This window comes from Condylostylus longicornis, unplaced genomic scaffold (assembly GCF_029603195.1).
Source record: "Condylostylus longicornis isolate FDR11 unplaced genomic scaffold, ASM2960319v2 ptg000016l, whole genome shotgun sequence".
NCBI classification, from domain to species: domain Eukaryota; kingdom Metazoa; phylum Arthropoda; class Insecta; order Diptera; family Dolichopodidae; genus Condylostylus; species Condylostylus longicornis.
This window is the reverse complement of record NW_026577985.1, coordinates 1,486,221-1,505,429: the sequence shown is the minus strand read 5'-3', so window position 1 is coordinate 1,505,429 and position 19,209 is coordinate 1,486,221. Positions and strand designations below refer to the sequence as shown.

Here is a 19,209-nt window from a genome sequence, read left to right as displayed (position 1 = left end):
AAAAGTTGGTTCATTTGTGAATATAAAATTGCGATGTTCTGTTGCTTCCATGTCAGTGTTTTCATATAGTGTTTTAAAGTGGGAGGCCCAATCGCAGATTTTTATCTCATCATCTTAATTATTTTAATACGGAAAGACCAGTCTTTGAAATCACTTTTCTTTTTGACTGTGTTTTGACTTGAGTAATCAGAGTCAATTATTGCAGTTTTTTCCATCTTTACTCTGAATATTTAAAAAAAAATTTTTTAGAGTATCTCGTAATGACTAGATAGTAACAAATATTGAATTCATGAATACGCCAAAATAGATTGGATTGAACATTGTATAGACAGTAATTGAAAATAATTAAAAATTAAATAAGTTATTTGGAAAATTTACCCTTAAAAATTCGCACGTAATTAGAGTGGGGGGGGGAAATGGGGGAAGCAAGCGAAAACTGCTGATATGTGACCAGTTATATCAGTCTAGCCTCTGCTCCTCAACGCCAAAGCTCACCTTCACGAGTTACCTCCTGTAAAACTGAGTAGCCCATTCGAAAGATCCGGTAACCAACTCGGATGGTGTAGATTGGATCAGCAAACAAACGAGCGCGGCGGCTTGTGCAAATGCAGAAGTTAGTAGCGTCTGTTCCAATAGTTGGCGGCTACAAACAGCGTCTGTACCCTGAAATGGCGCCTGAATTATAGAAGGAAAACTATACAAACCCTTCAGAAGGCAACGGGAAACCACTGAAGTAATAATCTCCCAAGAAATATCATATGAATAAAAACAATCGTGAACGGCCCTCAGTCTCCGGCAAAACGAGGGTGTTAAGAATCTCCGGTGGTAAAACAACAAATACACTCAATATTGGGACATGGAATGTCAACAGTTTATTTGAAGCTGGAAAATTTGAAAACACTGTTAAAAAAATGCAGCTTCTGAAAATCGATATACTTGGTGTTTGCGAAACGTGGTGGCCAAATTCTGGAGAATGCAGAATAAAAGGTGGAAAGATGTTTTACTCCGGAAACGAATCCACAATTCATAGAAACGGGGTTGGCATTATCGTCGCTGAACATTTAATACCACACGTCACTGAAAACGTTCCACCTTCGGACAGAATTATGATGTTCAAACTAAACTCCAAACCTATTGCAATAAACATCATACAGGCATGCGCACCCACAGCAAAGAAACCTGACGAGGAAATAGAAAAATTTTTCAGCCAAATATCATATCTTCTAAAGCATACGAAATCACATGACATGAACTTTATTTTGGGCGACTTCAATGCAAAGGTTGGAATTGAAGAAACGAGAAACGTAACCGGATCATTTGGATTAGGAAACAGAAATAATTTAGAATTTTTATCGTAGAATTTTGCCAAGAAAAGCGTCTTCAAATAATGAATACTTGGTTTTCACTACCACCACGAAGATTGTATACATGGAAATCTCCACAAGACAATGATGAAAATATTGTACGCAATCAAATTTACTTCATCATCATTAACAGACATTTCAGTTCATTTATGAAAAATGTGAAAACGTATTCTGGTGCAGACGTACCATCGGATCACAACCTTCTCATGGCTAAAATTAACATCAGGCTAGCCAGACTAAGAGTTGCGAACCGTCAATTTAAACTTGATTTGGAAAAATTGGAAAATGATGAGATCAAAACCGAATTATCTACAAGGATTACTAGTCAATTGAGGCGTGTTCGAGGCGAAGAAAATATATGGCAATATACAAAAACGATACTTTATGATTCAGCCAAAAACATTTTAGGGGCTAAAAAATATGTTGCAAAGCAGAGCTGGTGACACCAGAAATCTTACAATTAATGGACCAGAGACGTCTTTGCAAAAGCATGTATTCTGCAGAATACAAACGTATACAGCAAAAAATTCGTTCTAAAATAAAAATTGCTAAACAAAATTGGCTACATCGCGAATGTAATGAATCTTCAGAATCTTCATGACGATTTTAATCTTCATAAGAAAATTAAAGAAGTGTCTGGAGTTTATAGAAAAACAAATGTCGCTACTCTAAATGATCATCGCGGCCAAATTATTATTGATAGTAGCGAAAGAACAAAGCTCTGGAGAATATGTGAAAAAACTCTTTGAAGACTGTGAACGATCGACTCATCTTGAAATATCCACAGAGCTGTCGGGGCTTCCAATTACTATGGATGAAATCAAAAGTGCTATACGTTCATCTAAAAACAAAAAAGCTGTTGGACCAGACGATATACCGGCCGAAATTAACTGATTGATGAAGATAACTTGGTCTTACTTGAGCGACTATTTAATCACATTTACAACACTTTCATTTTTCCAAGTGATTGGCTAAAATCAACATTTATCACGCTTCCAAAAAAGACCAATGCCAAAAGTTGTAAAGAACATCGGTTGATAAGTTTAATGAGTCATGCTCTTAAAATCTTCCTTAAAATAATACACACACATCTATATCCAAAATGTGAGGCGTATATGGGAAGAACACAATTCGGCTTCAAACAAGGAACTGGTACACGAGAACCTCTTTTCGCTTTAAAAGTTCTAATTCAAAATTGTCGAGATGTGCAGAAAGATGCGTTTTTTTGTTTTCTAGACTATGAAAAAGCGTTTGATAAGTATGATAAACTTATCGAAATTTGAAAGAAATGGATATCGATGAAAAAACAGTACAATGTATTAGAAATATATACTGGAACCAAATCGTCAATGTGAAAACAAAAGATGGTTTGTCAAATAATATCGTTATTAAAAGAGGAGATAGGCAAGGATGCATTTTATCACCACTGCTCTTTAACTTACATGCAGAAACGATATTTGATGACGCATTACATGATGTAGAAGTAGGTATCAAAGTTAACGGCTCACCAATCAACAACATAAGATATGCCAATGATACCACACTCATGTCAGATAATTGGGCAGACTTGCAGTTTATTGTAAATAAGGTGAACCAACATAGCAAAGAATGTAGTCTAAAACTTAATGTTCAAAAGACCAAATTCATGATTATAAGCAGGAGTAGAACACCATATCCAACAGCAAGAATAACAATTAAATCTTCAAATTGAGAGAGTATCTAGTTTCAAGTACCTCGGTAGTTGCCTACATGAAGATTGGCATTGCGAAAAAGAAATTAGATGTCGAATTGAGATTGCTAGAGATGCCTTCTTTAAGTATCAAAGATTTCTTTGCAATCGAGATATAAATTTAAACCGCCGCCTACGATTTATGAAATGCTATGTTTGGTCTGTCCTTTTATATGGATCGGAATCATGAACTTTAAAAGTTAGTCATATGAACAAACTCGAGGCGTTTGAAATGTGAATTTTTCGGAAAATGCTGAAGATAAATTCGGTAAATCACATTTCAAATGAAGAAGTTCTGAGAAGAATGCAAACAAATCGAGAGCTTTTAACAAATGTGAAAAGAAGAAAGATCTCTTACTTCGGGCATGTGATGAGAAACGACAAATATGAAATTCTTCAACTCATTGTTCAAGGCAAAATCGAAGGTAGAAGAGGAGTTGGCAGAAAACAATTATCATGGCTCCGTAATATAAGAAATTTGACTGGTATAACAAATGCGGGCGAATTGATACATCAGGCAACTGATAGGGAAAGATTCAAAAATTTAATACTCAGCATCATATGATCGCTAACATCCAGTAGTGGATAGTCAGTGCAAGAAGAAGAATTAGAGTTTAATAAAGACTTATTCATAACGTCTTAAATAAAACTGGCAATGATGTAATAAACATTTCGTTTAATAGCTATTTCACCTACATCAAAATTGGGAAATATATTACAAGGAAATTTATGTCTTATGTATATGAAAATTCAAAAGTTAGAAAACGAAGAATGCCCCATTAAAGAAGAAAATTATTCAAAAATTGAAATACAAAGCATCGAAGTTTTCGTTCATGGAGCTCATACTAAAATTATGGCTCTTTCTTTTAAGAAAACGTACATTGAAACTTGCATTTTTACGAAAGACAGAAGAAGGGAGATGTACATATTTACACAAAAGTTCGCTTCTGGAGAAATGTTTTTTTTTTCGTAAGATCCTCATTTTTTTTATTTTTAACGTTTTGGAAGTTTTGTATATAAACGAACAGATGCCAAAATAGTTATGCAAATTGTGTGTATATTATATGCAAACAATTTGCATAACTATTGTAAATAAGTAGTCTTTGTCATATATGTACATATACGAGTATTACTTCTTAAGAAAATATTGTTTTAAAATTGGGATCACGAATTTCAATTAAAATTTTATTTAAGTATACTTTTTCAGTCTTTCGAAACTTAAATATTTTTCAGTTTCTGTTGTGATTGTTCAATATACATGGATATAACTCTTCTATGATTATTTGATTGTAAAATATTACTTTTTAATTTGCTGTTCTTCGTCATCAAATTAACACCTATTACAGTTTGAAAGTGAATTGAAATAAATAAAGAACAATTCTAATATAAATAATGAAAAAATCGAGTTTTGAGTGTTAACAATAAGTTAGCAGAAGCAATAGTACCACAACATAAAAGAAAAAACCAAGAAAAAAAATTCATAATAAAATTCCCATACCTGATGCCGTTCAGTAGCTAATTTCTAACAAACTAACCTTACGAATTCATTTCATTTTGAGATCAGAGCATTTAAATATTGATAGATTGGTAGGTTTTTGATTTTTGGTAGGTTTTTTTCATTCATTGATTTTTTTATTTGTCAGTTTTTGAATACGTTTGATTGGATTTGAATAACAATTATAGCGTTAATGAATTTGAATTGCAAGAAAAGGATGAATTTAACACATCATGCTCTTACTTTGATTTTAGTTACTAAACAAATTTATAAAATACCAAGAAAAATTGAAAGATGATTAAATCATGGAGGAAGAAATGATGTGCTGGTCATGAAAAATTCAAGTTGTTGTTTTAATAACAAAAAGACCGACACACCGACGGACCTACAGGTTACTAAGAATAGTTTACTTACACTTCCCTGATATAGAGAAGTGCATTCCCACCGAAAACTCGATATGCAAAATTTGTTGCCATCACATAACCTACCTATTGTATACACAATACGGTCGGTAAAAATTGTGGCTATTGACCGCAACCACAATAGATTTTTGTAATAAATATTTAAATACAAGAAAAGTGAAGAATCGCAATATTTTTTAATTTTCTAGTATCATCATGGTTTATTAATATTGACTTCATTCAATAGTGATGCTATTAAAATTACCAGAATTAGCCGTATAAATGAATAAGATTAAAATTTTCAAGAAGGGATTTGGTTAAGAAGAAGTTTGTGTAAAAGCTACTAGTACTTCAGATTGTTCTATTTTGTAAAGTACATAATTATATTTATTATATATTAAATCATTTTGTTAAGAATGATATAAAATCATAATAAGCTTAAAAAGGCTTAAAAATGCTTGTGTTTATGCTTATAAATTTTAATATTTTTATTTTGTTACTTTAGCTTTTTATACCCTGCACTTCGTGAAGGGTTTATTAACTTCGGTATGGAGTTTGTAACTACTTGAAGGAGTCATCCTCGGTATGGACATATATATGTATATTCTTGCTCAGCGTAAAATTCTGCGTCGATTTAGACATGTCCGTCCGTCCGTCCGTCCGATCGCACGATAACTCAAAAACGAATAATGCAATCTGCACCAAACTTTCACAAGGTTTTTCTTTTGTGCCAAGGACGAACCCTATTGCTATTGCACTATTCGGACAACGGGTTCCGGTAGCTGCCATACAACTCAAAGAGTTTATTTTAAATATTTCAAAAACTAATAAAACTATAAATATAAAATTTTGTATACATGTGTCCAATTATATTCTACATATGCTCTAAAATTTATAAAATTTATAGCTGCACCGGTTCGAGTGGCTGCCATACAACACCAACAGAAAATTTTTTACATTCGGCAAAATAAAGTAAAATAATAAAGTTAGATTCAGGAAACTTGGCAGTCATGTGTCCAATAATAGGTCAAATATATTTCCGAAGTTTTAGAGGAATTGCTTGACAGTTTCGGGCACCTGCCATACATCTCCAGAAGCTAATTTTAAATATTTAAAAAAATAATAAAGTCAGATTCATGAGACTTGGCAGTCGTGTGTCCAATTATAGGTCAGACATACTTGTGAAGTTTTAGTGGAATTGCTTGACAGGTTCGGGTACTTGCCATACAACTCCAAAAGCTAATTTTATATTTTTGGAAAAATTATAAAATCAGATTCATGAAACTTGGCAGTTGTGTGCCCAATTATAGGTACAAATATTTCTGAAGTTTTAGTGGAACTGCTTGACGGGTTCGAGTACTTGCCTTACAACTCCAAAAGCCAATTTTAAATATTTGGAAGAATTGTAAAGTCAGATTCATGAAACTTGGCAGTCATGTGTCCAATTATAGGTCAAACATATTTCTGAAGTTTTGGTGGGATTGCTTGACAGGTTCGAGTAGGTCCCATACGAGTCTAAAAGCTAATTTAAAATATTTGGAAAAATAATAAAGTCAGATTCATGAAACTTGGCAGTCGGATGTCCAATTATAGGTCAGACATATCCGTGAAATTTCTATAGAATGGTTTCACAGGTTTGAGTAATTTCTATAAAACAACGAAAAGTGCAGGATATAATTCAATCGGTTTATGCCGACTAAAACGTTTTTACTTGTTTTTTGTCCATTTTAGTCAAAATATTCTTTCTACGATGTTACCGATATAGTGTAGGAACACTGTAAAAAAACTCTGAGTCTAAAACGTACTTTTATTTGTAAATTTAATTGTTTCAGAACTATAGGTATAAGTTTATTATTCTTTGTATTTGGAATTTTTAGTTTTAAGATTGATTATTCCTTTAGATCTGAGCGTGAAATTTTGTAATGGTGGAATTTCTTTGTACTGTACATTATTAATATACGCCAATAATTAACACAATTTTGTTTTCATTAAGCAAAAGGTAATTGCTTCCCAAATTAGTTATACTTAATGCATAATATAGGAAATGCCATAGTTTTACAAAATCTGAACGTACGCACGTTGGTACATGTCCACTGATTTTGATTTAATAATCTAAAAAATCTTATGATAAAAATTCATAAATAATATAAAGAAGTATTTCAATAGTAACAATTGTTCTGAATTTATTATCTACATAATATAATTCTGAGGAGATCTTCTTAATATTTAATATTTTCTACCCACACAATTTAAGGTTCTACTAAAATTGCGAGGCTACAAAAATGTTTTAAATTATTTCCTTATTTTAAATTATGTGTAATATGTGTCTTATACATATATATAAGTCATTACATAAATCTTAAATAATTTGATGATTTCGGTCTTCTATAGTCTATAATATCACTTTCACTCTATCAAGTGAACATTTAATTTCTTTACGAAACCTAATAAAAACTTTTGCAGGTACATCAAGTTAACAAAACAAATTTTATATTCATTGTTCCTAAAAATTTATTTCACATCATTTATTTACTTTTCTTAAAACAAACATTTGAATAATTCATTTTTTATTACTGTTACGAGTATAACTACTACACTATAAACCATTTTAGTTTTTAATAAAACGTTCTACTTATATTCAACAATATTTTAACATTTATGACATATAAATTGTCACCATATTTCAATTGAAATCTTTAATAATCCCCCACCTTCTATCATAAAATAAATTATAAGGTTTATCCAATGATTTTGGGTTAAAGAAACAAATTATTATGTACGTAGTATATGATGTATACAACATACATATTTATGTATTATTTAATGTTGTTAAATAGCTTGAAAGTTAAGAAACGAAATAGAAGTTTGAAAAGTTATTCACGATAAAATGAACTGCGAAATTCTGCATATAAAACTTACGTTAGATGTGCACCATTAATAATATTTTGAGCTCCGCTGTAATATTTGAAAATAAAGGTTTTTTTGTTTTATCAGCTGACTATAAGATGAATTTAAATACAACAGATTAATTCTAATATAGGTAAATAACCATTACAGTTTATTACAACACTCATTTTTGAAATTATAGGCGGGTAACCAGTTGTTTAATATATCTGTTTATTACATTTTATATATTTTTTATACATTCAAATATCCGAGTTTGTAGAGCACAAATCATATAAAGATTATTATGAAATAAAACTCAAAAAAATATCTGATGTGCTCAGCATGTAACCGACCGCAATGTAGTTTAGTGAATGTGTTACATAAGATTATGAAAATGCATTTTGAACTTTCCCTTTTAATTTTAAGGAAATTACCTTTTAGCTAACTTGCCTAGAAAAGTGTAAATTCGAATCGGTGAAAAACTGAACAGTTAGTTTCGGTAACAACCAGAAATCAAATATCAAATTTCAAGAAATTTCATCAATCGGTTACCGAGCCCTAATCTTTCCCAAAATTTATAAATTCATTGTTTTAAGACCCCGAATTTAAATTTTAAATTTCAAGGAAAGTGTTTGCTTATTATTCTACATATACGCAAAAATGTAAAATTGGCCCGCAAAGAGACAGACTTCGCGAAGTCTGGTGTTTTCCGAAAGTTTTTGAATCAGTTCCATAACCAAAGTGAACTTACGTATGAAATTTCTTCAAAATCGGTTTAGTCGAACTTGAGATACACGCGTCCACAAACAGACCGACACCCTTCTAAAAAATAGTTTTTTTACGCTTCCCTACTATTGAGAAGTACACTTCCATTGAAAATTCGTCATGCAAAATTTGGTGCCGTCACATAATCTACCTCATTGTACACAATCAAAGGCTTTAAAAATACTAAGATGTACCAACAAGATAAATTTCTGCTTAAAAAATCATTTCAGGGATACCAATCATAGGCAGAACATACATAAGTACATTTTTAGTTTTTACCGGCCGCATTGCTTATATAATATGTAGGTGATGTGATGGCATCAAATTTTGCATATCGAGTTTTCGATGGGAACGCTCTTCTCCATGATAGGGAAGTGTAAATAAACTATGTTTAGCAACCGGGGGGTCTTTCGGTCTGTTGGTCTGTGTGTGCACGCATGTATACCAAGTTCGGCTAAGCCGATTTTTATGAAATTTTATATATAAATTTATTTCGATTATGGCACGGATTGATCAATTTTTGGGACATATCACGCCTCGGGAACTGCACTTTTTAGCAGGCCTGTTTTACATTCTTGATCATTATAAAGAAAAAAATTTAACAGATTTACAGCGAAACCTCCTAACTTTTGGAAGAAATCAGACGTCAGAAACTAGATGTTTACTACGGGCTAAAAATAAATTTTTGCGTATACGAAGAGAAATAATCAACTGATTTAATTGAAATTTGATATTTAAATTCTTCGTATCAAAACAATGAACACAAAAATTTTTTGGAAAGACTCGGAAACTGATCTCACATTTTTTACCATATTTTATATTTGAGTTCTGATTGTTACCGAAACTAACTGGCGAGCATTTCAGCGATAGCATGAAGCGAAATTCTACTAAGAGCCAAATTTACATTTTTCTAGGTATGTTAACTATAAGCTTACTAATGCCCTTAAAATTGGAAAGAAGTATTTAACAGGCATTTTTATAATATTCTGTAACATTTTCACTTTACTAGATAATGCACATTGCGGTCGGTTATGTGCTGAACGCATCAGATTTTTGGATTTTAGTTATTCTTACCCTCTCTTTTAATTTTTTCCCATTTTTTTAACAATTTTCTTTTTGCTGCTGTTTGCTTGGCTTTTTGCGTTTTATTTTGGTATGCCTGTATGCATTAAAATAATGACACATTTAGCACATGTAGAAGATACACATATATACGTACCCATAGACATTTTTATATAAGACTTCGTAATACCACAAGCTTCTTCATTCTCAAGACTTCGTAATACAGAATTTACTAATAAATACATACGGTGCATTCAAAATTGATCATCATACTTTTTGTTAAGAAATACATACATATATCGTTATATTAGGTATTTTCGAATAAATTAGAAAAATAAAAACTATTAAACACAAAATATATGTTTACAGAAATTATTTTATTTCATTTTATGAGTAATTATAATATCTTTGATACAATGCAATAAAGCATGTTTTGTGATACCAAATTTCCCTTGTAATAAATGTGAGTTAATTACTGTTCAGCACTGCAGCATACAAAATAATTGCCATACCTATACATTTCAAAGGATTCTAAGTGAAATAATTTATTAGAAAAGCGTTTAAAATTGTTTGAATCCTGGAAGATAGATTCAAATTATAGGTGTATAATAATTTTCGTTACGAACAGGTTTTTTGAGATTCATTTGGGATGGAATGCCCGGCCTCAGGAACTGAACCTTTTTGTGGGCCGATTTTACATTTTTGAGTCGTGTATCGTTACATTTGTGTATGAAGGGAAATTATCGACCTATTTCCTTGAAGTTTAGTATTTAAATTCGAAGTGTTCAATGAACAATGAATCTATAAATTTTTCGGAAAGATCAAGGCTCTAAAATCGAACCGCGGGCAATTTTACATTTTTTACCACATCTACGAAACGGATTAATTGAATTTCTTGAAATTTAATATTTGAGTTCTGGTTGTGAGGAAAACTAACTAGGGAACTTTTCAGGAAATTCGGAGGGCACATAACGAAATTCTGCTAAGAGTCGAATTTGCAGTTTTCTATATACTGAAAAAAAATCATTTGCAGAATTTGCAATAAAACATTCAAGTGCGCTTATAGTGTTCTTTCATAGTTTTTAAAACTAAAATTGCCATATTATTCGCGCGAAAAGTTTTTATCTAAAAGAAAATTTGAAATTAATAATAAAACTTTCAGAAATTAAACATAATATTTTCTCTGCAACGTTATAGCTAAAATAGCAATTTCATTTCGCAACTTATGTTATTTATGCCTGAAATGCCACATATGGCACTTTCATAAGTTTGGGTAGCAAAATGTCCCTTGCAACATAGAAAATTTTGCCATAGTAAAATATCAGGCGTTGTTGATGATATTGATTGGCGCATTCTGCCATGTAAAATAAGTCAACTGGCAAATCTTTTTGCAAAGTTTGACCTTTTATATAAAAGTATTGATATAAAATTCAGAGCTTACGAAAACAGGGTTGTTTTAGAACATAAATCGAGTAGTGAATTATAATTTGAAATTGTGTATTTAGTAAGAGTCAAATTTAATTATTAATATAATTGTTAATTTTAAAATGTTTTAAATTTAATAAAAGTTAAACTTAATGGAAATTTCTTCATGCAACTGCAGAACAGATGGATAACGTAATCAAAGGAACGAGTTAAAGGCAGAAAAATTAATTAAAAAATTTTTTTTCTCCTCGAACTGGACTCGAACCAGTGACCTACCGTTTTCTAGGCGGACGCTCTACCAACTGAGCTACAGAGGCTACAGAGAGTCAGAAAGAAAAGTTGAATATTAAGTATGTGTGTATTTCAGTAACTCATTTCAAGTTCTGTATTTTATAAAACGAATGTAATTAACCTCTGCTTTACAGAATTTATCTTCAAGAGGAGCTCCTATCACTGAAAACTTACGTATTCTAAAACAGAAGGATATAAAAGAATGTAAGATACATTAAGTTTGAAACATATTTTCGTTTTTAATTTTTTAATTTTTAAGTCCAAAAACAATAAAGAAAATCAACATTTTCTCCATACTTCGGTAGGCCTTAAGTACACTTACAGCATTTACTCAGAATTTTTTATTTGTAAAATACTAACAAATAAAATACTTTGTTTTGATAATTACTTCATTCTCAGATATCATACTACATTATACTGCATTTATATCTGCCCTGGAATCAGCTGTCGATGTTGGGTTCAAAATGACGCTGCTTTATACAAAGAGACGTGTACCAGAGTCAAACGCCACATGATATAAAAAGAACAATTCATTAATTTTGATGCAATTTTGTCATATATTAAATGCACTAGATTAAAATTTTATAAATTTTTTAAATATCTTAGTCTTAATGAAACATATTAAATTTATAGTAAAATTTTGTTACTTTAAAATCTAAAAAAACTGCTTCACTACTAGTTTTTTAGTCAAAGAGAATAGAGAGCCTTTACTAAATCAAAAATGGTTTATACATAAATAAGATAATGTAGATATTTATTTAATTAGGTAAAATAAAATACTTCAATGAATTTAACAATTTTCAATTTAATTTAAAATATTTATTTTTTCAGCTTACTTGGGATATACTGCAAATTTCAGGGAAATTTTCAGTATGGCCCCAATCATATATTTATTGAAAGCATGTTTGGAAATTTTACTTTCAATTTCAATTTCTATTGAAATTTCGCATTTAAAATATGAATATGCTATTGTGACATAGCACAATTTAGCATGAGACATTCCAAAAACAGCAATTTCACCTGGCAAATTTGGTAATGTTATAAAGCACAAATTAACAATAATAATTGGAAAAGTCAATATTTTGCTTATAAGTTTTTTTTAACTTTTCTTGATATCATTTAATATAAAATTTGCAAATATTGTTTTGGAAATTAAGAAAATTTTATATCTTATGTGTCAATATTTCTAATGTAATTTATAGTAGAGTTTGACATGAGATATTGCAGAATTTGAAAGAAATATTGCAAAACTCCTTATATTATAAAAGAATTAAGCACATTGGAATTTTTACAATAATTTTAAGTTATAATTTTTTATTATTGGTGTGAAAAGAAAACTTCCTTTTATTTGGAATAAAAAACTTTTATTTTCGCTAATATATTTTCATACGCACTTTATCAAAGCTGATTTTCTTCTGTTATATTAAATTTATTTATAAAAATAAATTTTTCTTTTATAAGTTTTTTATAAATTTATTTATGAAAATAAATATTCTGTTATATTTAAGTTATAATTTTTTTATTATTATATTTATTAGTATAAATACTATTAATTATCAGTACAATTTATTACATATTTCATTAAATATCTTGCTAACAAAATAGATTTATAAAAATTTAAATTTTCATTCAGGAACTTTAAATAATTCAATTCAAAACTATAAAATTAAAGAAACTTAAAAAATTAAAAAAAAAAAATTAGTAAAAAAGAAAACGTTAAAAGAATACTTAAAAAAATCAACAATAAATTTTAAATAATATCAAGAAAATACATAACAAAAAAATTGACGAAATTATAAATTAAAAAATTAAATTTCATTATGAACTAAATATCTAATTATTGCATTTTTAAAGTGATTCAGACGGCTTTCATTTTTTATTTCAGCAGGCAAATTATTAAACATCCTTAGTCCTCTGTGGAACAAATTATTTTGAGTGTTTTGCCTTCGGAAAAACGGCAACCTAAACAAATTAGTTGATCTCAAATTGTAGTTTGTAACTTCCGCAACGTAATTTGTAATATTTTTGAGATGCTTTGAAAGCAAATTATATTTTATTTTAAAAACGAATACCAAAACATTGAAGCTAAGTCTCTCTCGCACTGACATCCATTACCTAATATTACTTCTTCGGTTGCATTTTAATATAATACCCATTGCCTTATTTTGTAACACTTGTAATTTATCTTTCTTACCTTCTTTGCATAAAAACAATAAGGATGAACAATAATCTAAATGTCGTAGTATTGTGGTGTTATAAATGGTAATTGCACATTTTAATGTGATTTGGTTTCTTATTCGACCCAAATATCCGACTTTCTTAGCTATTTTATTGCTTATATCATCTGCATGTTTATCTATCAGTACTCCCAAATACTTCATACAATCAACTTTTTCTATGCTTGTACCTCCAATTTCCACATTAATGGCACTATTGGATCTATCATTGATTACCATATATTTGGTTTTATCGGGATTAAGCTTCAGTTTGTTCATACACAACCATGAAAACAAATGATTTAGGTCTTCATTCATTTTAACACAACATTCATCAACACCACGTTGAACAATATAAATTAGAGCATCATCAGCAAACAAAATTATTTTACAGGAACGAACTAAGTCGTTCGTTAATTTGATGTCATTAATATGCAAAAGGAAACTTAAAACAACTAGTATTGTACCTTGAGGGACTCCATTATTAATAAAATTTGACTCTGACAATTCTTTACCTACACATGTCTTTTGCTTTCTACAGTTCAAGAAACTTTCAAACCATTTCGACCCATTGCCAACTATACCATATTTTTGAAATTTGTCCAGTAATATTTTTCGATCAACTATCTCGAAAGCTCTTTTAAAATCTAAAAACACGACTAATATCACACAATTATAAATAATGGCAAAAACTAGTATTTAATGCCGATATGAGTTATAAAAAATATAACTGCTGCAGCAAATTGTTTTTTCAGTATAGGTAGGTTAATTAGAGGTTTACAAAATGAATATAATTCAAACCAATTTTATTAATATAATGTTTTCAAATTAGTTCTACTTTTGAGCCATTTATGAATATAAATTATCTTTTTGGAATAAAAGAAATTTCTGAATGAGCATAATAATTTCGTATACAGTTTTCAGTCAAATTCAAAATATTTTTCGAGGAATTGGGAAATATTCAGTCATAACATTTTTTATTCAGCTACATTTTTTTTTGAAAAACAAAAGAGAACTATTACCAAAAGAGCTATTTATAACATTTTATTACAACATTCATATATTATAATCGGATTATCAACGAAATCGCTATAATTATATTCCTTTTAGTTTTATTTTCTTCATATAATTGAAATAATTTTAGAATGTTTGACTATAAGAATCATTGAATTAAAAATTGTATCTATTTAGAGTACAAATATTACGAGTTATCAAATATTTTGTTCTAAAGCTGAAATATGATCTTCGAAATGGTTTATGACCACTTTTGATATGCGGTTTTTATTGTAAAGAATTGTAAAAATACCTCGGCGGATATCTCACCAATTTTTAAAACGTATTCGTATAGTTCTTTGTACAGTTTTGGTTATAGTTGATTTCTTTTGTCTGGTGTAATTTGTTATGTAATTCTTTCGTAACTTTTTTGCGATTAATTATTCGAACTTATTAAATCAGAAAGAAGTGTTTAGGTTCCGTTAAGCAGAAGAATAGAGATTATACCATACATGCAAAGTACACCAGTAAAAGTTGCTCTCACAAACTGTTTGTTCAGGCATTAACTTTATATTACACTTTTTTCTATATCTTTTGCATATCTGTTTAGTTTATTAGAATTTATTAATGTAGTTTATTTTTGTTATAAATACTTTAATTTTACAATTATACTACCGATGATATGGTTTTATAATAAGTAATTTTTCATTAATAATTATGTAGAAAACAAAGCAAAATTTCTTTAAATGCAGATGGTTCCAAATAAATACATACAAGTGGCAACGCTAAAATGTAAAGATAATATCTAAAATGTAAAGATAACCTGATTTTGTGCTGCCATAATATTAAATATTATATATATTTATAATAAATAATTTAAATATATATTTATAAAAAATATTCATAATAAATTTTATCTAAAATATTCTCCGTTTTCGTTTAAAAACCCTTTTGTTGTTGATTTTTATTAAAAGCGGTCTAAGCAGTATTAATTACTGTACTTGTACAACGAAAAAAATTAAAAGAAAATTTTTAATCTTGGTTTTTTAAATTTATTTTAACGTATGTTTCATATTTTTGTGGACGAATTCATTCAACCAAAAATATTGGACTCAATTCCTTGCAGGAATACAGGAAGTTTGAAACGCCTATTTTTTTCACATTTTGGGGTTTTTTCAATTTAAGTATATGGTTATTACGAAAAAATTAAGTATTAATGGTATTAGATGAAAAACAAAAAAATTATATTTATTGATCGTTTGAAATAACAGAAGTTGAAGCGCAATTCGATTTTATAACTAAAAAATGTGATGTGGTCAGCACATAACCGACCGCAATGTGTATTGTCTAGTTAAGTGAAAATGTCACAGAATATTATAAAAATGTTTTTTAAATACTTCTTTCCATTTTTTGGGACATTAGTAAGCTTATAGTTAACATACCTTACCCGAATTCCCTGAAATGCTCGCCAGTTAGTTTCGGTAACAAGCAGAACTCAAATATCAAATTTCAAGAAATATTAAGAATTGAAATATTAAATTTCAATGAAATCGGTTGATTATTTTTCTTTATATACGTAAAAATGTATATTTGGCCCGTAGTAAACGTCTTGTTGGTAACGCCTAATTTCTTACAAAAGTTATGAACATGAAATTATGAATATGAAATTTCAAGAAAATCAGTTGAATATTTTCTTTAAAATGGTCAAAAATGTAAAACAGGCCCGCTAAAAAGTGCAGTTTCCGAGGCCTGATATATCCCAAAAGTTGATCAATCCGTGCCATGGTTGAAATAAACTTACATATAAAATTTCATTAAAATCGGTTCAGCAGAACTTGAGGTACACTCGTGCACACACAGACCGACAGGTTGCTAAAAATAGTTTATTAACACTTCCCTACTATGGAGAAGTGCATTCCCACCGAAAACTCGATATGCAAAATTTGTTACCATCACGTATACACAATACGGTTGGTAAAAGTGAAAAAACTATTCATTCGTCCTGTCGGTTGCGAGTAAAATACATTTTTTTTGCTATTGTAATGTTTGTTCTCTTGTGGAAGTCAAGTAATTGCAGGTTTAAGGTAAATTAAATTTTTTCCCATCATTGTTTTTTTTCTTTTTAAATGAATAAGTTGTATTTCAAAATAATATTCATGTTTTAATAACCTCTTTTAATTATCTGGTTTTACAACTATAGGTAGATATATAAGCATTTAATTCATAAACAAGGAGGTACGTTGTGTGTGCACGCGTGTATCTCAAGTTCAGCTGAACCGATTTTTGTTAAATTTTATATGTAAGTTTATTTCGACCATAGCACGGATTGATCAACAAATATGTCAGCCCTCAGGAACTGCACTTTTTAGCGGGCGTGTTTCACGTTTTTGATAATTATGAAGAAAATATTCAACGGATCTATTTGAAATTTCATACATAAGCTTCATTAAAACGTACGCGGAATGTCCTAACTTTTGGAAGAAATGCGGCATCAGCAACTGAATGTTTAACACGCGCCCAATATACATTTTTGAGTATATAAAGAGAAATAATTGACCGATTTCATTGAAATTTAATATTTGAATTCCTCGTATTAAAACAATGAACATATAAATTTTTTGGAAATATCAGGGCTCGAAAACGGATTTGCGGGTCGATTTTACATTTTTCACCATATCTACGGAACGAATTGATGGAATTTCTTGAAATTTAATATTTGAGTTCTGGTTAACTGGCGAGTATTTCTAGGAATTCGGGTAGCTTACTAATGTTCTAAAAATTGGAAAGAAGTATTTAACAGACATTTTTATAATATTATGTAACACTTTCTTAACCAGACAATTAAAATTGCGGTCGGTCATGTGCAGACCACATCTTGCTTTGCTGGCCCCTAATGTCACCGGGCTTTGGCTTCCTGTATTGCCTTATACGTAGTGCTCCCTTTAAAGCCCCCCCCCCCTTCAAGGTGAATATGAAGTAGCGCCATGCCCAAGAGAACCTTCATCGAGGCCGTTGGACACGCCCTTAGGACGCCTGTCATGCCAAGGCATGCAAGGGGCTGCAGCAGCGTAAGAGCGGCATTCTTATCGCCTGCTCAGACTTCTGTCACCCTATGACCGAAGTACGTTACAATTGATATTTTAATTAATAATTTTAATTCTTAATCATTTTAGTCTTATGTTCTTCCATACAGCCTCGTCTCATATAGCTCCCGGGTGGGTCCATCGATGACACACTTAGGATGAAGGCCCCAGCTTAGTCGCTGATCCTGGATTACTCCAAGATATTTAAAAGTGAAGGTACAACGACTGCCTTCTCATGGCTAATGCGAAGGTCCTCGGCCTGCGTCCAGTCCCGGATGATATTCAGGATCCCCTGCGCTTTGTCAGGTACGACGTTATCCTGCTGGCCCTTCACAATTACGATCAGATCATCATGGTAGATTTGCATATTATACCCGTTAGAAGACAGCTTGTACAGGTGATGTAATGTTTCGTGAGCCCAGAATGGCCTGATCCATCTAATGATGAGCATCTCAAGTATCTTCCTTGCTGCCGTTCTCATTATTGACTCAAAGGAGGTATTGTCGAATGTCCCTTCGCCATCCAGCAAAGCCCCGAGTGCCACTTGCTTTGTCTTCAACGTCCTCTTTAACTGCTGAATGAGGCGATGCAAAGAAATCTCGGTAGACATTACCGCCTGATAGACGAATTGCTTTTCGTGCAGTGGTGACACCCGCTCGAGTGTGGCCCTCATCTGCACATCCAGCATCTTTCATTTCAACTTCAAAAGAAACGATTTGAAGCTTATTGGCGGATATGACTTCGGGTGATTGTCACGGCGATTGGTCTTTGGTATGATTACCACACTCACCTTCCTCCAGCTTTGTGGAATGTGACATTAGCAATAATTGGCTCTTAATATTTGTGTTAAAAGTGGCATCCTGTCTTCCAAGCTCTCCTGCAACACCAAGGGATAGATTGCACCTCCACCCGGAGCATGATAGGGCTTCAAAGACAGCTAACTCTTTGGTTGTCAAATATTTTCCCAGACAGGCTCTTAACCCAAATAACATTTTCGACGAGTAATACCCTGAAATTGAACAAAACTCTCATAAAACTCTCATTACGCACTCTAATACTCTCATAATTTTTTTTTTCTTTTTTTGTTTTTATGCAACTCTCATAAGGTTCTTATAATAAGATTAAGCACTTGTAGTGCTAAAAATTCAGCTACTCTCATAGCAAAACTACTTTATTTATGTAAAAAAAAGAAATAAGATATTACAAAGTTAAAAAATATGTATAAAAATTTTTAAATTTTAATTTTTTTAGTTGGCGTTGCTTTTCTTCGAAGTACAATATCAATAAAATTTTAATGCCAGCAACTTTTTGAATTATAATCATGGCAAAAAAATTATTTTAATTTCCCATATAAGTATATAATATTATAATATTATATTTTTGAATACAAATATTTATTTATTAAATATCATATACGTAAACATATGTATGTACATATATTTTGTTTCATTTTTGTTAAAAAGATATTTATTTAAAGTGGAATAGATATATTTTTTAAA

General features: G+C 30.5%; 1 protein-coding gene across 1 annotated transcript; it reads right to left on the bottom strand.

The window, feature by feature from the left end:
- Window positions 1-11,503: 11,503 nt before the first annotated feature.
- LOC129605875 (uncharacterized) lies at window positions 11,504-18,405 on the bottom strand. Its single transcript, XM_055515872.1, has 3 exons — window positions 18,255-18,405; window positions 13,534-14,293; window positions 11,504-11,597 (listed from the first exon to the last, which is right to left on the bottom strand). The coding sequence occupies exons 1-3, from the start codon at window positions 18,403-18,405 to the stop codon at window positions 11,504-11,506; spliced, it is 1,005 nt and encodes a 334-aa protein (XP_055371847.1).
- Window positions 18,406-19,209: the final 804 nt, after the last annotated feature.